Consider the following 23,585-nt stretch of genomic DNA (forward strand, 5'->3'; position numbering starts at 1 on the left):
ATGGCAATCTATCAGATATCGAGAACAAGTTAGTATTAAATGAATGTGTATTATTTATAGACTAAGTTTGTTATGTATCATGAAATTCGCGATATATTGCAGTTACGTCCACATTAAAAATATAATCAAATTTGAAAACGCAACGATTTCAATATCTCCAAATATCGGTAGATTGTAAATCAGCAATACTACAGGTGATGAGTACACAAAACAGTACTATAAAATAATTAAATTTCATGAATTTATTACTATCTTACAAATCTTGATACGACCAGAAGTTCTCAGTAACAATTATAACAATTATTTGTAACGATTATCCGTGGCTCGATTTCAAAATTTTGTGAATCTGTTTTCTACAATTATGGCTTCAGTTCGGGGTAAAATTATATTAGATTTAATATTTCCGTTTATTTCTGAATATATTTATATTATACGTAATATGTGTTTGTGTGAAATGCGGTTTATAAGATTTTTACAGGGAAATTTATAAATAAAAGCTATACTCTATTTCGCGAGAAGAGTCAGTTAAGGTAAACAGAGGTAAGTGACTAGGAGAGACGGAATTTCCACCATTATATTTTTACCGTTAAACTATTGTAGTGAATTATCACATGCGACAACATAAAAAATAGAGAAAAATCCTGCGTCATACTCCGACATTACTGACATGAGATAAAACGGAACACATTCTGGCCGGAATTACCGCATCACGTGACATGGCAGTGATGTCTTTAAGAATGTCATCGAATTAATCTAACGAAGGATTTCAAATGATATGAGTTGATAATTGTTCGTACTATGTAATTAACAGCTTACTTTCCTGATTAAGTCTCGCATTAAAAACCAAACAATTATTATAGAGTTTTTATCGTACCTAATAACTACAAAAGTTCGTCAAAACAAATTGCGATAAGTACAATACCAACCTAGTTTAATCTAGCTTAATTCTTCTGCATATATTAACAGTAGATAAAACAACGAAGTATATTTACAATAAATTTTTCTATTCGGATCCACAGATTTATATTGAACTTGAAATTTTTTTCTCCAAATCTAAGTGAAATATTTAAGAAAATAATTAACGAAGAAAGTTATATCTTATAATTACATGAATTATAGAAACTTGGATAAAAATGTCGTACGTTCGCAATAAGAAAAGTATATTTAATTTACATAAACATGAAGAAATCCAATTACATTTCCTTCTATCTATCAGATACAACTATATTATATGAAAATACAGTAAGTTTCGTAATTGAATATAGGGTATGAATATTTATGTAGTTGTAACAACTTCAGATTCCTTATTTATGGAATTAAAGTAATATTATAAAATAACACTTGCACTTACGTTAGATTTGATAGCAAGTAAAAGATGCCTCGTTTATTTAAATCTATTTTAATTAAGTAAAATAAAAGGTCTAGTTAAATATCTTTTGATTATTTTTCATTTCCTTAATACGTGCTTACTTACTTGATTATACAAAAAGCTGGACATGTTCGTTCATTTGTTCATGATAAACATAACCAGACTGATAACCTTCTCAAGAATTATATTTAGGTATAAAATGTAAAATTTTCCTTCAATTACGGCAAACGATAAACAATTTGGGATGGTGGTGAGTAACAAGAAAATGTCGGAAACTCAGGCAATGTTTTACCCACCTTCGCTAATGCCTGCTTTTATGGGTGCTTATCCTCCGACAAAGTTGGGTCTTTCCTTATACGAAGGTGGAAGCATTGGTTATTTCCAGAATTACAGAAACGAAACGTTATCGAAATTCTCGGTAAGCTTGTTTCCAACCTTTTTAGTTAAAGCGCATGAAACGAGCGCTATTTTGCACCTCTGACTTATTAATCTCTGCGGGATGATACCTAATGTCATTTATAAATGTCTAATTGTCTGCTACCGTTTTATTAGTTTAACGAATGTTTATTATAACGCGATTATGTGCAATATGAACGGTGATTTATTATGTTGAGAAAGAGAAACACTTAAAAGTGGTATGTAATAATTGCAATAAAAAATTACATTTTCAAGAGTAGAATATTTTAAGCTTTGCTTTCTTTCCCCCGTTTGTAAATATAACAACGAAAGAAATTATTCTATGTTGATATAGTAAATTCCTCTCATTCGTGTTATTAACACTTAACGCTCCAATACTCTAAATGTATTTTTCGATCATTATCGGTAATTGTTTACAAATAGAAAATAATACTCCTCGGTCAGTTACAAGCGATCGGTAAAGGCAGTCGGATCTGAACCTGTTTTACTTTAAACCCATCTATTTTAATTACGTCGAGAAGAAAAATGAATTATCTTTGTGAGGAAAATATAGATAGTGACGATGACAATTTTGATTTTCGCATCTATAATGATGTAGCTGTTGACTTGGAAAGCATTTATAGTGACAGAAATAATAGTAATATTCTTGCTCCTGGAAGAAGAAGAAAGATAAGGAAACTATCGTCGAGTGACGAAAGTGCAGGTGATGGAGAACCGCGGGAAGAAAATCTAACTAAGAGTATTTCTAACGTAAAATCTTCTGATTGGCAGGAAATTTTTACCAAAGATATCGTTCCACGACAATTTGAATTTTCGACGCGTACAAAAACTCCTGGTCCGCAGGTACACGATTTATGTGAACCTATTCAGTACTTTTAATTATGTTTTATTAATTCCGAAAGGGAAAAAGAAAAAGAGGCTCGTTTGTTCACCAAAAGGAAGTAATGCGGTAAAAGAACAAACAGTTTCTATTGTGAGGCCTGTGAACGCAATCCCGGTTTGCATCTCAATGAATGTTTTAAAAAATTCCTCAAATTACTCAATTATAATTAACATAAATATTGTAATCAAAATTATATTACTTCTGCGATGAATAAAGATTGTTTTGAATGATTTTAATATTATTATTTACACGTCATTGTAGTATTTAAAATCTGACACTTAAAAACTTGCAAGGCGAAGTACGATAAGAATAAGTTAGAGTTGTCGGTCGATATTCATAATTAAAAGTCGGAGCGTTAAGGAGCGTTAAGGGTTAAAACGCTACATTCTATATTCTATATTTCATATTGTTTAAGGTATAAGTATTATGCGCATTTACGTGTATATTGTTCGTAGATGCTACCATACGAGTGGGGAATGCAAAAGACTCCGTATAGTCCACGACCTGATATTGTCGCAGATACAGTGCGACGCAAAATAAATCGTGAGTTAACCGTACTTTCAAATGATATTTCAACAATCGACAATACGCGTATGAAGGAAGTTGATGACCTATTTAAAGTAATACTCTAAATTTCCTTTTTTCACTTTATTTGTATTTTTCTTTTTATTATTAATTTTACAATTAATTATATTTTCTTTTCAACAAGCTCGGTGCTTTTTTTATCTTCTTTATAATGTTTTTCACAATCAGTTTAACTCCTTGTTTACTTTATCATAGCTACATTTAAAAGTCAGAAATACAGTAAGATGATAGAACTTGATCGATAATGTCGTCGGTATCGTTCCTTTAATGTTCTCCGATCGAGGAAGAATTTCAAATACGGTAAAATTAACGGTATAATTACGTCTATACGAAAGTGACAGGAAACATGCAGTTCATATAACTGAAATGCATATACTAGGAATTAATTCGTTTTCTCTACTACTTATGAATTATAAATAGAGTATATAGGTATAAACGGAGTTCTACCGCAATTCTTTATTACAGTCTTTAATTACAGTACTTAATTTGTGACGTATTTATGAAACTGTGCGAGTCTAAAGTGTTTATTTGCAATACTACTTAATAGTGATTTTAACTGATTGCCTTTATATTGATTTATTTTTAATTTTAGTAATAGTGGCGTAAAATTATCTACAACTCAACTGTGCTATAATCCGATATATATTCTCAAGTGGAGAGGGCAAGTCTAAGTTTAGGAAAAACTTGTTTAATTTAAATAGGATTTAGGAAAAGAGGCTGAAATTAAAAATAGACAAAGATAAAAATGGGAGAAGTAAAATCTAAAAGGAGACAGAATCATTTGCATTTGCGTGAAACTACAGGGTGTGTGCGTATTTCTAAGTCCACACGAAAGCAAAGAAAAAATCCTTGCAAATAGAATAAAAGGAAAAGGATATGAAACTGGATAGAGAAAGTTTGAGAACGATTTTTTTTTTTTTTTTTTTTGGACTGGATGCTATTCTGAGTAATTAGTTAGAGTTTGCCGCGGTCGAGGGGCGGGGGATTTTTTTTAGTTTCACTTTTTATAGTTTCGAAAAAATTTTGTCAATTTTTCCGTTAGTTTGTTCATACTACGCTAACTTCTTTACTGCTTTGCCATATTCTTTTAAGCTTACGTGTTTCTACGTTTTCCTCTTTATGAAATGCGGATACTCGTGTTTGCTCCCGGACTCCTGATTCGGTAGAACATTCATTATATTGCACAGCTGGATAAATGTCTTTTGACATTTGAGAGACATTTGACATTGAGAGGTTGAAAGCAATTTATAACTTTGTTGCGAACAATTTGGTCGGTCTTCGATAATCCTCGAACGAATTGTTGCTATAACAGATCAGTGATCTGAAAAGAATTCGAGAGGAAAGCTGACTTGGATATATCTTCGTATGTAAATGTTCTTGATTATAAAATAGTTTAATAAATCAGGCACTTTATTCATATCGGTTGGTCAGTATGTTGGTTCGTTTGTGTTGAGATAATTCAGTCTGTTTGATTTGACGTTTTTAAACATACTCTTACCTCTTGTGATGATTCTGCTGCCCCACTGGGTACGCTTAGCATTGAACTCCCCTCTCACGATGAATTTATTATCGAAGCTAACGAAGAAATTATCAAAATCTTCTTTGGAGATAGTATATTTGGATGGACGGTAGACTGCTGACACAGTAATTGGACTATGCGATCTTCTATCGTCACGTTCGTTGCTTGAAGATAGTTCGTTTTGTATAATACGATGAAACTTTATACTGAATCACGGTGGATTTGATAATAATTGCAGTGCCAACCAGCATGATCCCTGCTACTCGAATATTGTGTGTGACATATTTCATACTCATTCATTTTCAAGTGTTTTTTTCTGGTAATACACGTTCCAGACATCAGCATTAACTTTATTCCTTGATTAGGTAAAAAGAATTCCAGCTCATTTTTATACTCAACTAGACTGTTGCCGTTCCAAAGAGCTATGCGTGAGGGTTCCATTTTGATACGTTGCTTCTTAACTTGTCTACGACCATTTTTAATAGTGATACTAATTTCATATAGTTTATCGTTTTTGGGGTTATACGTGCTATTTTCTATAGTGCTATCATATACCTTTACTTTGTTTTAATGTTCCTGAGTATAGGAGATCGACGGATTTACATTACGTGTTAGGTTGGTTGTGTTCTTAATTTCAGATTTAAGAAACCTGTTCTTCTACAGTTCCTTGTAGGGTGGACAGCCCTTGTAATTTGCAGGATGCTCTTTTTCGCAGTGAATGCGTTTTGCAGCAACTTTTACTGATTTCGTGCACTGTGCTGTAGGATGAGAATTTGCACGTTCAACGAAACGATAATTATAATCGCAATATCTCTCTGTACGTGCCCATATCTTTGACATCTTTTACACCGAACGACCTGCCTTTCCTTCTGAATAGCTCAATTTTTACTGCAGAATTCATTAATCGTTTGATGTTGTATACAGCTTGATCGTTAGGTTTTTGTTTCAAGTCGATAAAAAATAAGGATAGTGGATTTTTTGTTGTACCGTGGCCTATGTTGCTAATATTAATTACTCCATTACCATATTTCTGGAGTTCAAGTTTTATGTCATTTAGGTTCAATCAGGTTAGGAAAGAATCTTTCTTGCTTAAGCTGATACGTATGACAGTTCGCTTTTAAGTCTTCGATAAACTTTCCTATAAACATCGGGATTAAGCGATAAAATTCTTACGTTGTTGTTGTTAGCTTTCAGTTTATATTTCTGTTTATTTACAACACTTGATAACATCGTCAAATAAGATTGGTAAAGAAGAGGATCTTTTTGCGAGTCTTGTCTTGTTGACGTTATAATGCCTTCTATACAGTCTCCGATAGAATATGATAATGCGAATCTATTTGAAGTAGTAATATTCTTTTTGCTCGTTTATGATTGCGTTTATGTTACTCTCTGCTTCTATCTTGCGTTTCTTACCAATGTTGATATGATTAGTCAGTTGGGTCGAGCTATCTCTCTGCCATAGCGATGGTATATCGTTATGATGCAGCTTTGATCAAGAATACTCGATCGATCTCCTTGAGCAATTTGCGAACCAACTATTTTTGAATTCGAAATAATTAGTCGGAGGGCATTAAGTAGCTTGTGATTCAGTAATTCTATTCTCTTACAATTTAACTCAATAAAATGTAGAAGAAATTTCTGTATTTCTTTTCGCGTAACAACTTGTCAATGCGAAAACGTACACTCACAGTGATTGTAAATTTTACGGAACACGATCATAATGTCTACATGTTTCAACAGCAGAATACGAACTCCTCTTCAATAGTATATGTTCCGAACTTGTACGAGCGTACGACACTGTACGAAAATCTGCATTTCTAACGCAGTTAACGATTCTGCAACGATAGAATTGGAGACTATTTGAGAAATTTTTTGAATAAAAATCTGATCGAACGAAAAATAAAACGAGAAATTATTTCATTTGAAATTCAAGTAACGAAATAATCTAAAGAAAAGACATTTGTCCAATCAAATAAATTAATTGTATGATTTTTTCAAATAACATGTAGCCAGATGAGATAATTTATTATCTTAACAGTTATTAGAATTTATTTGAATACTGTCCATGCCTGGAGTAAATATTCTATTGGTTTACATTAATTTATTTCTAATCAAAGGATCTTGGTCTAGCATCGCTTGTAGCTACTATATCTACCTAATAATAAACATATTACTTACAGGGAGTACAAATTCATCGCAGTCAATATAAAGATCGCACCGGTAGCTTTCATCCTTTAACTTTCTTTAAACCCGATACCTACATGTATCAGTGTGCACCAGGAATGACGACGTCATATTTCTTGAAATATCCAACGAATTATATCAAACACAAAATGCCAATAGTTTCACCTCTCACTTACGAAAGGAGGATGCAGACACCGTACATTCCAGATTTATCTCTGTCTGGGATATATAATAAATCCACTTGTATTGCTTATAAACGATAGCTAATGCTGCTATAAACCAAGGTATTACTCGAACAATAATCTAAAAGTAAATTAAAAATTGTATGAAATTAAAAGAAATGAGACGTTTAGGTAAATTATTTGAAATATAACAAAATTTGTTGTTTAGGATGAATAATTTTAGAAATTATAAAATTTGTAATATATAGGATACACGTATATCTAGCTTAATATACCTACTATATATATTTAACGTTACTGGTTAAACCTTTTTTTCAAATATATTCTGGTCGTGGTTCTACTGCATTGAAATAGATTTTTTTGAAATAGATTAACTTGACCACGAACCATTTCTTACGAATATTATTATTTATCAAGTACGAATTTTTAAGGACAGTTGGGTAAACCACGAGTGAAACGATAGAATGAATTAGAAGAAATGTCAAATAAATTTATTTAGAAAAATAATCCTTTTGGCGAAAAATAAAATTAATTTTTTAAGGAGATATAGTATTGGTAACAAAAAAGAATATGTAAAGCAGAAAATATTTTAGTTTTAATATAAAATGATTATTTCTTATATGTCTATTTGGAAAAAAATATATTTTTGTAATATAAAATAGGTATGTTTTACATCCTCGAGAAAAATATTTTTTTCTAATATTAAACAACTTCGTTGGTTTCATATTTCTAAAAAAATAATTTCTCCATAATATAAAACAGGTATTCCTTGTATACTGGGAAAATATTTTTTTAAAATGTGAAATAAGTATTTATTTCATACTTGGAGAAAATATCCTTTTGCTAAATATTGTATGTATATTTAATTATTAGAAAAACATTGGAATCTCTTTTTAGTAGCTTTTTAATTTACTGATTCCGCTATGAGGTTACAAGACAACAAAATCTACAAATTTCTACAATACTTGCCTGCTCTGTTCCGCAGTAAATTTTCTCTCCCTCTCTTATCCTTATATATACATACCATAAATTCCTTTACAATATTATATCTATTGATAATATGTGACATTTTTGTTATAATGCATTGGTGGGAAATAAATCGCTGTTTAAAACGTGCGGTTATAATGTCAATTGTCTATCATTCCTAATTATCTTTTATTCCAAAAGTTAAACTACAAAAAATAATGCAACGCTTTGTTAGTTGTATATACGTACATATATATCGCTGTAAGTGCTATAAAGTTGAAATATGAATTCGTTTATGTTTGTCTGCCTCGTCTGTTGTTATATTTTGGAGAAAATTAAATAATTTTTTAAGGTAGAACGGTTCGATAAATTTATAGATATTTTTAAAGAAAGAAAATAATAAAGTAGTCTCATAAATAGTTGATAACCGTGATTATTTACTGAACAAATTAATAATAAGTAAGATTGTATATTTTGGTAATGAATTAAAAATGTAAATAGCGATAGGTCATTTATTTTCCACCAATCTAATGCAATCGATACCATTATTATTCTACATATCCTTCTAAGAAATGAACTCTCCTTATCAAATAAATGACAATAAGTATATCGATCTGTATACAATAAAATTTTCGTTTAGGATATGGAAAATTTCTATGTAGGAGATACGATCTAATAATTGAAGCATTAATTATATCGCTAAGGTTACAAAATCGATAATTATGCGTATTTAGAAGCATACCCCCGACAGTGCTATAAATTTGTATTACCATGTACAATAATATAATAGTAACCATGAATAATAACATTTTTCAGTTGTAAAGCAACATGCAATTGAATATATTATGTGAAATTCATTGCAAAGCACATCTATGCGTGTATTTTTCCTTACAAAATGGTCGATAATTCCATTCGAATAGAATTAATTTGTGAAAATACCTTTTTGAGAAAATTATATAATTATTACTTAATTATGTAATGATATGCATGCACATGAATTTGGAGTACAAAGTCGTACACTTGCTCCAATATGCATATCGAAGTTACAGAAATAATTACCATAATACGAGCATAATTAAACATTAAAATGAAACGAGAATGTTGACGAGAATTCTGCAATTCTCGAAGCGAAACGTATAAATTCTTCGAAGGAAATGCTTCCCTGTTGAGTGAACACCATCTCTTGAAGTATCTAACGAAGTTGAAAAAGAAACGTTAGTAAGAAAGCTTATATTATATATAGAATCGTTGCATACAAAATATTCTTTTATCGTAATAATTTTTAAATAGAATCTACATGTATATTCATATTCCTATCTCAAGGAACATTACTTGTAACCTTAAAGTAACTTTTACAATTATTTTATTTTCGGCTGTGTAATTGCATCAAATTGGATTTCAAGTTTACATAAGTTTGCAATTTGATACATGTAGTTAAGTATAATAAGAAAATAAAAAATTTTATATTACGATTTTGAATCTGACTATTACTTTATTTACTTATTCATTGTGTTGCGTTAGCGGCAGTAAGACTTCCTTTTTACAGAAAAAAAATATATATATATAATTTGTAACAACGAAACATTAATCATAGTGTAGATTTCAATATTAGGAATAACTTGATTCGTTTACAACTAAATTAAATATGAGAAAAAAGTATGTGGCTTAGCGCGCGACAATGTTTTAAAAGAAAAGTCTGATGCTGTTAAAATATTAGAAGCGGCAATAAAGTAGTGAAATAAAAAAAAGCTCGTGAATGGAATTTCCTTGCTATACTTTAGAAGGAAAATAAACTTCATATTGGTAGCAGAGAATATACTTTATATTAGTATATCAAGTATACTTCTACTTTCTATGTTTCGCAAAGAAGTTAAAAAGCATGTTGCGCATAATGAATATAAACGTGCGATATATGATACAATAATTAGTACATAACTCAACTCTTGCAAAGGACATATTTAAGAAATTAAACAAATTCTTTTTGTGACTGTAATACTCTACGTTGTTGGTTTTACGAAATAATGCAAATCACCGATCGCTTCAAACTGGAAATTAGTAATTTATTACAATTTTCTTATTTTCAGTTCAATAGAATAGTGTATTGACAAATTTTATTTAAAAAGGGCTACGGTTTAATGGATTTCCGCTCAATCAATGCCACGTACGTTTAAAATCAATCTTTATCAACCTGACAAATTAATAGAGACCTGTATTTTGAATAGATAGCGAAGTTTATTTGAAAGGCAAGATTATGAAATTGGTCTCATAAATTATCTAAATAGATTATGAGGATTTCATACTTTACGTTCAAAAATAATTAATTATACGAAGCAATTGTATAATTTATTCACATATTTAAAAATAACGATGTTAATATCAATAGCATCGATGAACTTTTTGTAGTATATTTTTTATGACATGTTGCTAGAATTTCTATTTGTAGGATTTACTCAAATAGCATTTGCGTTTGCTGCTCCCTTTTACTTCTAAGAAAGAAATTGCGATATTAAAACTAATAAATTTTATACGATTTAATTTTCCAACGGTTCAAATACATACCAGAGCAAATGTTACTCGATCACTTCTGCATATCTTCGACATATATACCGTGTGGGAGAAGTTGCTTGATCAGGAAGCTATCTATCTACAGTTCTAACTAAGCTTCGCTCAGATAACGTAAAAGCTGACCAATAAATGAAAAGTTACGGTACATCGTACACTACAATATTTCCAAGCGGAGAACGCATATGGACCTCCATCCATGTTGAGAAACTGTTATTTATACGTACAACGAAAGGGACAAGTTTTCTGAACGGGGCATGATTCCTGATACGCATCTTACCTGTGAAGCTACAGCTTTAGAGACAGAAAGCACGGCATCGCCTACTTCCAGCGCAAAGACATCGAAGGACGTCACAAAGCGGACAGAATTTTAGCTGAACGCGCGTGACAAGTAATCAACGTATAATGAAAAATATAGTCGCTAGATGAAAGAGCATCATATCGGCAGGTGTATAGGCTGAATCAGTTATAAAGGCTGAAACAAAAATGTGTATGGGATTGAAAGTTGATGGAAGGGAGAAAATGTGAAACGCAGTGGCAAACCCCCGTTCCTGCTTTCCAGCGTTATCAGCCGCAGAGGCACCGATCGGCGGTGCAGCCATAGTGGCGAAGGCTGTAAATGATGCGTAGACGGCACAAAAACAGCTGAAAGAAGCGTAACATCGTAATCGTGCAAGCGCGAAAGCGGCTTGAAAAGGAAGAAAGAATGCTAAAATTGAAACAGAATATTGGAAAATAGGAACGATAAATCGTGACTATACTTCGTATAGTTCGTTCAACTGAAAAAGTGGTGTAAGAAATCGCGGTACTCTCGCGCGATGATTTACCGAGGAAATCTCGACCAAGCAAATGCAACATCGTGAATTTGGATAAAGACAACAGTCCGAGCACGCATTGAGTGGCATATGCAAAGCGAGGATCCACGGTTAAATATTCTGACAACATTGGGAAGTCCGACCACCGGCAAAACTCATCGATTGTTTCGGGAATAACACGAAAATCACGTACAACTGTACACAATGTCAAATTTCAATTTGAGGGCTTATGTGGACAATTGTGCGTAAAATTCCTTCATGAATATCTGACATAAATCTAAACTACGCTCGTAACGTATCTCATTTTTCGTCAGACATTCATGATAGAACGACGACGAACATGTCATTCACCTTTGCTTTAACGGCAGGAGTAACGTGCTCTCGGCGAAATATTTTCCACCGATCGATCTGACGGATGGCGAGTACGAGCTCGGTCTTGTATATTTCGAGACGTGTAACACGATTCCCAACATCGAGCGTAGCAACGATAAATTTTATTTTCACGATAAAGACGATGAGTGCAGTTCGTCGGACGGTTCGCAGGAATTAGAAGCGATAAATAAATTTCTGAGGCGAAGGATAACAAACATGTATCCTTGTAAGACCAGATCAATAATCAAGGACGACGACAATGAATATCCCATCGTTTTGCGAACAAATAACAACAGCATGCACAGCGAAACTCTCAGTTCGTACAGAGTTAACTTGACGAAATCGAACAACGTGGGATCTCGTTAGGATTTTCTGCGGATCGTATCCTATCGCCCAATACGTCGCACGTGTCAGATAAGCCTGCAAATATCATAAATGTAAACGTGATTCAAATGGGATGCAACGTAATCACCGGTTCGTACAGGAACTACAAGTTTGTTCTCGGAGGGTGCCTCCAGGACATAGGATGTCGGAAACGCTGCAACGAATCATTTACCTAGCGATCGTCGTGCGAGAAATAGATGATTTGATTGTTCGAATCACCATCCGATTATCAGGTCTGAAAGTATGAAACCGGAATTTGCCTATGACCCTAGCTGATAATGTAGTTATCACTAAACTGCGTCATTCATGCCAAAAGTCTTTGTTGACATCTCACAAACATTTTCGACTTACAACGATACAAGTTTCACACAACAGCATAGTTTGTAATAGCGTTGAACATGTCGAATTTTGTGCCTGGAAATTACGATTTGCGGACAGCATTGATTTTCTGTTACCATTTGAAGAAAACTGCCACAGAATCGCATCGAATGCTTGTCGAAACTTGCGGTGAGCATGCTCTTGGTAAATCACAGGTTTGAGTGGTTTAAAAAATTCAGAAGTGGCAATTTTGACGTGAGGAACGAATGACGTGAAAGACCACCGAAAAAGTTTCAAGACAGCGAATTGCAATCATTGGATGAGGATGACGCTCAAACGCAACAACAACTCGCTGATCGATTAAACGTGACACGAGAAGCCGTCTCCATACGTTTGAAAGCCATGGGAAAGATGCAGAAGGTGGGAAAATGGGTTCCACGTGAACCGAATGAAAGACTGCGGGAAAACCGAAAAACCACTTGCGAAATGCTGCTCGCCAAATACAGAAGAAAGTCATTTCTCCACCGAATTGTGACTGGCGATGAAAAGTGGATATATTTTGAGAATCCTAAGCGTAAAAGATCATGGGTAGCTCCAGGCGAACCACCGACATTGACTACAAGACCAAATCGCTATGGACGGAAGACGATGCTCTGTGTTTGGTGGGATCAGAAGGGTGTGATCTATTATGAGCTGTTAAAACCTGGCGAAACCGTTAATACCGAGCGCTACCGACAACAAATGATCGATTTGAATCGAGCTTTGCGTGAGAAACGACCAGAATATCAAAAAAGGCAACACAAAGTAATTTTGCTCCATGATAATGCACCATCGCATACAGCAAAACCGGCCAAGGAAACGATCGAAGCGTTCAGTTGGGAAATACTTTCGCACGCGGCTTACTCACCAGACTTGGCTCCGTCCGATTACTATTTATTTGCATCGATGGGACACGCACTTTCTGACCAGCACTTCGCTTCTTACGAAAATGTACGAAAATGGCTCGATGACTGGTTTGCCTCGAAAGAGAGACAGTTTTTTTGGCGTGGCATCCACCAATTGCCAGACAGGTGGGAAAAATGTATAGCTAGCGATGGGCAATACTTCGAATAAAATATTTTTAATCATTTTCATACAATAAACGTGTATTTTCTATATAAAAATTCCGGTTTCATATTTACATGCCTGGTAGAGTCCGATCAGAGTGCGTAAGACTTTCGGGGAGGAGAGATGACGGTGCGAATACACATACGTTGACTTGGAATACACTTCGTCTGCGATCAATAAGAACGAAATAGTATCCTTATCTGCAGTAACAACAACAACAACACTGGCAGTAACTCAACGCAAATAGCAATCTCATCGACTACCTGTAAACCTTTCGACCCCTTGATCAGAGAAAAGAAAAGGGTAAAGACGACCAAGTTGAACGTGCGAAACTTGAAATCCCCACAATTGCTGGAACTAACGGTAATCTGGCGGTAGAAAGGAAGAAGACGCACGCTAACGCCACGTTGAAAAACAACGATGGAACACGAATGCCTATACTACAGCCGGACCTCTAAGTGCTAAAACGTAGAAGTTTTCTGAATTTATTGGAAGAGGAGTCGAAGGATACCATTGGAGATGCAATTTTGGATACTAATAGCGTCGCGTTTACATTCGATGAAATTCGTTACGAATTGAACGGTGTTGAGATTCCCTCGGAAGTCTCGGTATAACAATTGCACTGAAGAATTACTCGAGTTTATCCAGAGAGAGAAGTAGGGCACTGGAGAACGCAGCTTGGAAGTATGTAAATTATACAAAAAATGTTCACAAAGCGACGACAGATTTCAATTTCTGTGTACCGCTCGACACGTTGTTGGGCTTCTGCGAAGATTACAAACGTGTCCTGATAAACGCATGCCACAAACTCGTTTTAATTCGCGCACGCGATGATACGAACGCGTTGTACTCACCCGCTGCTTTGAAATCTAAATTGAAATTACATAAAGTTCAATGGAGCGTACCGCATGTTACGTTGAAGCAAAAGTTGGCGTGTTGCGTATTCTCTACAGCAGCGAATCGATCGGCATGGGTTTCCGATTCTGGAATCTCCACGAATATCCGTTATTGCAAGCAACTACGAAACATATTTGGCTGATAAAAGCAGCGGCGCAATTAGAAAAGCCGAGATACGTAATATTTGCTATGCAAACGTCCCGAAAGGACGCTGCTTCTTTTAACTTTTGTATGTCGACGAACGTTTGACTTTATTTAAATTTTGCAACGTATCCATACGACGATCCGAATCTCGACTTTGATCGACGCAAATATGCCGTACTTTACGATATGTACGCAAAGTTTCACGAATCTTATTACGGATATGAAAGACTACTGCTCGATATCACGGACTTTCTACTTCGTCGTCCGTTCTCGGCAAAACGAATCTCTGAAAACTGCAGCGGTTGACGCGAGAATCGATTTTAAATGTTGAGACAACATGTCTCCAAACATCACCGCGTACTGTTTAAAATAGTCCACGATAGCATCGTCCAGTACAGTCCTTTGACGAACGTTTCTGAAGAAATCTTTTTGAGAGAAAAAGGAAACAACGCAGATGGCTATGGTCTGCGTCCAAGGATTTGAGCGGGAGGAAGAATTCACGATAAAAGTCATACTTGGCGATAACGAACGATTAGTACACTATATCTTCGAATCGCCGTTTCCATGGTTGAACTTGGACGACAAGGACAGACATCTACAGCTCAGCCGATAGTATCTGAGACGACAGCAACGTTCCACATAAGAAAACCAAAACGTTATTTGTAAAACGTATAGCGCGCAAAACACGTTCATCCGAAACGCTATACAAAACTTGCAACATTGTTAGAAACAAAATGCATAACGCGCAAAGACGTTTCTCCGAAAAGTTATGCGACAGACGCTACATTCTTCGATGTTCAGACTATTTCGCTCTTCAGACTGAGGTGAGGGGCGGGGGAGGGGCCCAGTTCTATAGTGTTTATTCCATAAAAAGTTTTCATTCCAACAAAGTTCTTTGTCATCATACGCCCTCTCTCCCCTCCGCCATTATATTATAGATATGTGTAAGGATCGAGACACGTTATGTTACGTTAACTATTACTATTAAACCTCCTATTCCTGGAAAAGGAAATACCAAGAAAAACCCACTACGTTGGAGTCGAAGCGATCGTTGAATCCTCATACGATACCTACTCTTGTAATTGTAATATTAATTTTTTAACATAGTACACAATTTTACTGGATATTCATTTGCTCGAAAATTGAGTATCATCGGTTACATGTAAAATTGAGTCGGTTGCAGACGCAAAGTAGAATAAATAAAAACATGCTGAGATAATCGATTCATTTTGATGTATTATACGTATTTCATGAAAACACGGAATTCTTGCCCAGTTACCATATATTGAATTTTCTCGTTGCTGACAGAAGCATGTGGACGAGCATAATGGAGTTCTTCGTAAATCAACTGGCTTTGGTGATCGATTACTACTGGCGACAGCTGACCTAATTAATAACGTTTCTGCGTTATCGTAACGAGTGGAGCAGAGAAGCGGTTTTATAATATGTTATGTTGGGACAGTTTAAAAGCAACTCCTCCCGTATTTACGCTGTACAATTTACATTTTTCTATTTCGACGGAATTAAATAATATGTAATAATAATAATAATCGAACTAAAATTTCGTTTGTACAAATGGAGTTCCACGGTAGCTACGTGTAACTAATTGTAGGTATAAATGAATCGATTAGACTGGGAAATGTAGAGCAACAAACTATTGCAAGGTATGTTATAATCAATTCGAAAATAAGAGTAGAAATAAGCGGTCAAAGACCCGATGATTTCAATATTTGATTAATAATACTAACATACATCGCTTCGCACACTTTTTATTACGCAACTACACATTTTTATTTGCCGTTCATTAAATATTTGTTATTCTACGAAAAATAGAAACGCACAAGGTTTTATTAAAAAAGGGAGAAGGTATCTATATGTAAATGACCCCAAAATCTTTAAAAGTCCTAATATGAAAACAAATTTGGCGATTATTTACAAAGCTGACATCTCGCCGATTTCAATGGGCTTGAAATATGTTATCAAGGTTAACATCTTTAACAACTTTTCCTTACGCATGTTACTTTAGTTTCCAAGTCATTCGTAAAAGTTTCCATTTCGATGACGGCATGATTTCCATAATTGAATAGTCTTATAATTTTCTTGTAAAATATCGTGGCTGAAGTATCTTCAATTTCGAATAACAATAATATAACCTTAGCTTATTGCACAGTTAGCGTTATAGTTATGTAACCCAAACTTAACCCATTGATTTTTCATGTGAGTTGAAAATGATTATCGAAATTTAATTAGGTTGGGTTATAGAAAAGTATGGATGCTACGAGGAAGCTAAAGCCGAACGACAGTAATATATGTATAAGTTGTTCAGAATGTTGATCTTCGCAATATAATTCAAGGTTATTCAAATCAGTGAGATTATCGGCTGTGTAAATAATTGCCAAAAATTTATCAATACGTTATGGTGCGCATTGTAGCCTGCAAATTATGTAAATGCAGTTCTCGTATCTTTAAATGATTTCTGATTTAACGTAACTACATTGTAAATTTTAATTAATCGTTAAATTTTAGGTGGCAAATGTGAAAAAAGAGGTAGAAACTCTACTATTATTTAATAAAATTTTGTTATTATAGAGATAAGAGTTATTATTGCAAGATTTAAGACAACAGATCTGTTTGTATTCTTCGGAATATGGTCATTGTATTTGTCAAATAAAAGCAACGGTTATGCCGATAATACGTAGCGGTAATATATTTATCATTGTTAATTGAATGAAACGTTTGCTGCGCTACGTTGTTCGTTTATCTGCAAAATCAACTCATAGAAGTAAATACAAGAAGTATTATCAAAACTTGCCATTCGCGCGACGTGTTCCGCTGTCGTCGAATCAATGGTTTCATGTTCGTCCTGGTCGCTCCGTGTCAATCTGTGCACAGTTTCGATCAAATCGTCCACTGAGATTTGATTGTCGCCGTCGAAGTCTGGAAATGAAGGTATTAACGGTGCCGTTGTTCCTATAGAGTCGTCTGACTCTATTCTACGTATCGTTCGAACCGTTCAGTAACCTAATATACATTTCTCTATACAAGACGCGGAAACGGAATGAAACGGAAATACGTTGAATTTACCTAAATTGAGTCGTCATTGCGTTATCCAATGTAGATTAACGCAACAACACGTTTCAGGCTTTTGATCCTGGTGATGAGTAGAATATGATGCAATAAAAAATAAATCTCTATTGATCTGGACCTTGCACATATTTTAATTCATTTTAATTAAGTTAACGATTCTACATCGATTTATAAATATTTTGTTGCTATCCGTGTATATCTAATTTGAACGATTATAAAATCCTTTTAGTTTCTTTATATTTAGTAACTTAATAAATATGCAATTAACCGTTTATTCATTTTCAATCAGATTTTCATCACACAATAATTAAGTATTTGAATAATTATTTGTGTTAACATTCGAAACTCTTAAAACCTTAGAAACCTTAAAACATTAAAATCTTAAACATGTTTTAATTTACTTATCCACTGACATTTTTCTTGCGTATTTGCCGCTGCATGTTTCTCAACTCTAAACTTAATAAATGCCTATTAGTTTTTCTTATTGCTTCTTTATTCGTCTCTCTACCTTCTTTCCCAAATCGGTTGACCTTGTTCTTCCTCTCGTCTGCCTGTATTCTCATTCCTTTCACGTAGCTACGTATGCAGCTATTCTCGACTCTCGCTCGCCCCTATTATTTCTCTGCTTTCACGAGCATTGACGCGATATCGTGTGCACCGTGAAATTAAACGATCCCGATTAACGAAATCGAGCGAACTCCTGATGAATATCGGATAGGCATTTGCGATCCGAGAGGATTATAAGTCGTTTCTGTCTTCCCCTTGTTTAACTTCATGTTTTAATACGTTATGCTTCAAACCAATTTTCTCCTCAAAGTTCAAAGAAAGCAAGTTGGAGATTTCATAGTTTAATCCAAATCAACACCTTTACCTTCCTATGTGAATTCTACTGTTTACGATTCGATCAAAAATAGTTACCTACTTAGCGATGCACTTAAATTCTCACTAACGCAAAGAGATTGATCAAATCACAGAAAATAATAAAATATATATTAGTGAAAAAATAAAATAAAAATAATTTCTATTCAAAAGTGTACTAAAAAGTAGAAAATAATTTTCTTAACCCGGCGTCATTAAGTGATTCGATGTAATAATGATACACGGGGTAACCTGTATTTGTTGAGCACACGCGGTAATCATACACACGATACGATATCACTCGATTCTTGAATACATATTATTAAAAATAAAAACCTGGTTGTATTAACTTTGCAATGTATCCTACAACGCTTCTTCCGTGTTCTTAGATGAAGCTAATGACGGCAAGAAAGGCGATTTTCTAATGATTACGAGGTGAAGATGGAAGAATATTCGATTCAAATCGCGAGCCCGAGATTTATTTAATCAAGTAGAGAGTCTTTGTAAGTAAAATAGTTAAAATACTGAAAACTTTGGAACTAAATTAATGCAAGTCTGCCAGTTTTTTATTTTTGGCAATATTTGTTCAATGATGTGATTACAGCGTGTGCTCAACATATATAGATTTCCCCTTGTATTATTAGTGCATTCAATTATTTTCTTCTCTTTTTATATTGTATTATTATTGACATGTTATATTGTATGATTATGATTTGATTGAAATCTCGATTGCAAGGTTACGCTCAGGCTGACAAACAAGCAGGAAAGTAAGCTAAGTAGGAGCCATTAAAATATTATCTCTTCGGCACACTGGCAAAAGTAAGTGTACATAATAAATTTGTCGTCTACAAAACAATCGTCAAACTCATTTCAGCGTAAGATATTGTGCTAAGGGGGTGGGGGAGGTAGCTGGTAAAAGGCAGATCGCTAAATTAGAAGCTTTACTACGATCTATTGTGCCGAGGACCACAGTAAACGCACCGTGGTATGTGCGAAATGACGAACTCCGTGAAGATCTGAGAATCAGTTCAGTCGCGGAGGAAATTATACACTCGAGTGGCAAATACAAAACCAGATTAGACAATCATCCTAACGACCTAACTACCAAACTCTACACAGTCAATCTACCTAGAAGACTGCACAGAAGACATCCTAATTATCCTCTGTCGCAGTAATAAAACGACACTTTTGCTCACAAATTTACTACGCTTAAAATTGTTGTACGTGCGGATGCTCTGTCAAACAAGGAAACATCTACGCGCTACATTTACAATTATCCGTTAAAAAAATTTACCAAATGTCCCTATATGTCAATATGCTTTCGGTTCGTCTCAACAAGTGATAATAAGTAATAACTTTCTAAATGTAACAGAGAATTGATTAAAATTTATGCGATCTATTGCCAATTAATATTTAATTTCCCGGACAAAGCGGGATTGCGAATAGGACAAGTTTAAAAAGCGCTGATACAAAGAAATACAAAATATTATCAAAAGTATATTAAGTTGTTAAATTAACGTTTTATTTTAAAAAGAATTTGAATTTTAAGTTATAAACAGTGTCTTACCAAAAATGTAAAATGCCCAAGCAGCACGAATTTTCGAAGGACAATGTTTAGAGAAGGCAGAACATAAATCCAATATGTCTTCCAAACTTAAATGATTGTCTTTTTGTGAAGAAAATACTCGATATATTGAATCACGAAATGGGCTGCACTAAAATAAATTAGTATTACAATATTGGAAATTAAACAATATCGAACGATATAATTTATCTGCACTACAGATTATTATTAATTATGTATTATTATTTATTTAATATTATTTAACTATAGAAGAGAAAAGAAGAAATATCAATTTTACTATTCTACAGGGAGCATTCGCTTACAAGTTCTAAGAATGTCACTCATATGTCATGAAATAAATGATGTATAACTTCAACTCTCTTCGACATAATTAAGAAATCTGCCACGTGTAACGTATTTCGTTTCTAATTAATAAATTTCGAAAATTTGTTACCAAAGAAACGTTGTGTAAAATTGCGTACAACCATCGCGGATTAATGTTCTATCAATCCTAGTTGGCTAATTTCAGTGCGACGTTGCTCTTATCAAAATGATAGGTGAAAGATGATTCATCATTATAAAAGTGTTTATAAGCTGTCATTACTTCAGTCAGATCTTAAATACTGAACGTTAACGCTAATATATTATAAATACAAATATTTACTACTATACTTAGCCGAAATATGAAGTAATAGTTAACTTACTCGAATTTGTGGCAATATGCTTTCAACTTCATCAATAGGGAAACGATGCTGTATATTTTCACGAAGTTTTCCTGGATTTACATTGTCAAGCATTTTAACGATACTGAAAATATGAATATAGAATTTTAATCGAAATTGGTCGATGCGGAAACAAGTGGCAGGCATGGAAAGACATAACGATCTCGATGTGAACTTCAATAAAAAGACTTTGTAGAATAATGAAACTTTGTTTTCCTTTGTTGATATCTTGTATTTACAATTAAATTTACACATTATGTGTTTCCTTAGTTATAATTATGACAATAAAAACTTAGATTTTGTTTATGGCATTAACGTAACTTTAATACATAGTACTTCGTATGTATGTAACATCATTATATATTGCAATTATATTATCGAGAAAGAGTATTGAAAAAGTTATAAATCTTCACTTTCGCGTTTGGTTCTATTCTGTTACTAATTGTAAATTAAATTCCTTTGTGATAACGTTATGCTTTTAACTTTTCAATGCACTATGCAATAACAGAACTTACGCACTTTATACATAATTCGAACAACATTTATTTTTGTTACTCACTACTGTATGTCATTCTTTCCTAAGTATGTTAATTCCACATAAGTGACAAGTGTTTCTTCAGGAAGAATATATTTGGTTGACAAATAATTCCCCATAGCAATGCACGGATGTCGAAGAATTCAAACAAACTAACGCCCTGTTAATCAAACAATGTGCTGGTTGGTTATCAATGTATCGATAACATGTTATCTCTTTCCGAGGGTTTCTTCAGACACGTCACAAATGATGTTAACAATCAAATTTCAAATACCGATAATACGATCCATTAACATAAAAGCAACTTTGAAAGTTCCACAGACAATACATTGTTAAACAAAATTTTCTATTTGTAAAAGTGGTCGTAAATTAACGATTGGATGAATGAATCTAGCGATCTTGGCGAATCTGAAGCGAGTGGACTTAGCCGCTCGTTAATGTGGTTGCGAGGGAAAAAATACTTGAAGGGAGTAAAATTTGATCGAAATTGGTCGATGAGGAAACAAGTGCCAGGTATGGAAAGACATAACAATCTCGATATTAAGCCGAGAGTCGCGAAAAATTGCGATTTTCGTCATTTTTAACCCCATTTACAGCCCATAACAGCTACCGTTATCACAGATTTCCATAAAGTTTTCAGCATGTGCATACTGACATAAATGTACAAAACCTAATTCATTAGGTTCGAATAACAAGATTGTAAAAAGTGATCTTTGCCATCATCTTCGCAATTCCGACCAATTGCAACTTTCTCGAAATTTACTTCGCGCATCATCTATTTAGTAAACTAATCTTTTTAACTTCTCAAAAGAGCTGAAATCACTTGGTTATCACGGGTTTAAAAAAAAGTTATTCTGTTTCAAAGAATGTGCCAATATCAATGTAAATACTTTATCCTTACACTAATAATATCGTTCTAATTGTTTAATACTGTTCTAATTTCACGTTAATCATAAACTGAATGTTTTAGAACAACGAATGAAATAATTATATCGGACAAAGGAAAAAGTTGGTTAATATATGTATAGCTTGCCTTACGTAAGACGTTGAGGCTCGAAGATCTCCACATTTTATTATTCTCTTTTCGATTAAATTTGTACGTTTGAAATGTTTCATCGTATCATAAATTTGGAGATATAAAAAGAAACATTTAATATTTAATTCTTTCTGTTGTTAAACTTCAAGCTTCGAGATTGGAATTTGATTTGAAGCAAAACACTGAATGTAATGTTTAGTAAGCGTCTAGTCAAGGAATTGAAAATGGATCATAATAAGATTGGAGTTAAATTTAATATTTTTTCGATCGATGTTTTGATCGATGTTTAGTCTGTATAACTACCGTTGCGTGCTTTTCTATATCGTGGCAAGCCATTAGCCTGTCTTAAAAGAAATGCATATTCATGAAATAATAAATAAGTGTAACAGATTTATATTCAACGAGCGTACGCACCGGGTACATAGAGCTTCAAGGATTCGCTTAGAATTAAGCAGCGTATACTGCAGCACGTAAATGATTAAACCGATTACACCTGGAATGCAGAGAATTTCGATAGATGGGGAAGAGGTTTAATTAGACCGTCAATGAGTGAGCTTACTGATTGGAAAACGGTCGTATCGCGCGATTTGTACGTTCGTCGAGAATGATGTACTTCAGCTCGAGGATTGGCTGCTATCGATTCGGTTAAACTTGTAAGGTACATACAAATTGCAATAAATTCGTTTCGTGATTATCGATTTAATGGTATCGCTGTATGAAACTTATGTTTGTTGATATATTTGCGATAACTTTAAGCTATATTTGAAAATAATTCAAAAACGAAGAATAATCGATCGATGGACGGGATGCAAAGTCCGAAAGAATCGAGAACAAGGAAAACCGTACAAAAATTGCCATCACATCACTCTTTCTCCCATAAATCAAAGATACTATCGACCGCATTATCAAAATCTTAAAAAGGAGCGATATTAGAATATAGTTTTCAAACTAGACAGTGAAATCGTTCGAATGCTTATCTTCTCCAAGGTTCCATTGCCGCCTTTATCAACTCCAGGGGTATATAAGATACCGTGTATTTGTGGCAAAGTCTACATCGGAGAAACCGGGAGGAGCGTAAA

At 33.9% G+C, this 23,585-nt stretch overlaps 2 protein-coding genes and 1 long non-coding RNA gene across 3 annotated transcripts in view; 1 reads left to right on the forward strand and 2 right to left on the reverse strand.

The window, feature by feature from the left end:
• LOC132915180 (uncharacterized) overlaps window positions 1-23,585 on the reverse strand; it is a 204,860-nt gene that overhangs the window by 77,069 nt on the left and 104,206 nt on the right. The window lies entirely within an intron of this gene.
• On the forward strand, window positions 2,236-7,219 carry LOC132915193 (uncharacterized). The gene is made up of 3 exons (XR_009659797.1): window positions 2,236-2,642; window positions 3,125-3,212; window positions 6,954-7,219. It is a non-coding gene; the product is annotated as an uncharacterized LOC132915193 (long non-coding RNA).
• Window positions 7,783-21,664, reverse strand: LOC132915186 (calcium and integrin-binding family member 3-like). Its single transcript, XM_060974915.1, has 5 exons — window positions 21,495-21,664; window positions 20,918-21,020; window positions 20,217-20,364; window positions 17,517-17,641; window positions 7,783-9,297 (listed from the first exon to the last, which is right to left on the reverse strand). The coding sequence occupies exons 1-5, from the start codon at window positions 21,587-21,589 to the stop codon at window positions 9,181-9,183; spliced, it is 588 nt and encodes a 195-aa protein (XP_060830898.1). The 5' UTR covers window positions 21,590-21,664; the 3' UTR covers window positions 7,783-9,180.

The sequence above is a fragment of the Bombus pascuorum genome, chromosome 16 (genome assembly GCF_905332965.1).
Source record: "Bombus pascuorum chromosome 16, iyBomPasc1.1, whole genome shotgun sequence".
Taxonomy (NCBI): domain Eukaryota; kingdom Metazoa; phylum Arthropoda; class Insecta; order Hymenoptera; family Apidae; genus Bombus; species Bombus pascuorum.

Excerpts from the sequence above, each read along its gene's own strand:
- LOC132915186 (XM_060974915.1), bottom strand. The coding sequence starts at position 21,589 with ATGGGGAATTATTTGTCAACCAAATATATTCTTCCTGAAGAAACACTT. Across the intron at positions 20,365-20,917 it reads GCATATTGCCACAAATTCGA|TGCAGCCCATTTCGTGATTC; the intron begins GTAAGTTAACTA and ends AATTTATTTTAG. Across the intron at positions 17,642-20,216 it reads TTGGGCATTTTACATTTTTG|ACTTCGACGGCGACAATCAA; the intron begins GTAAGACACTGT and ends CTTCATTTCCAG.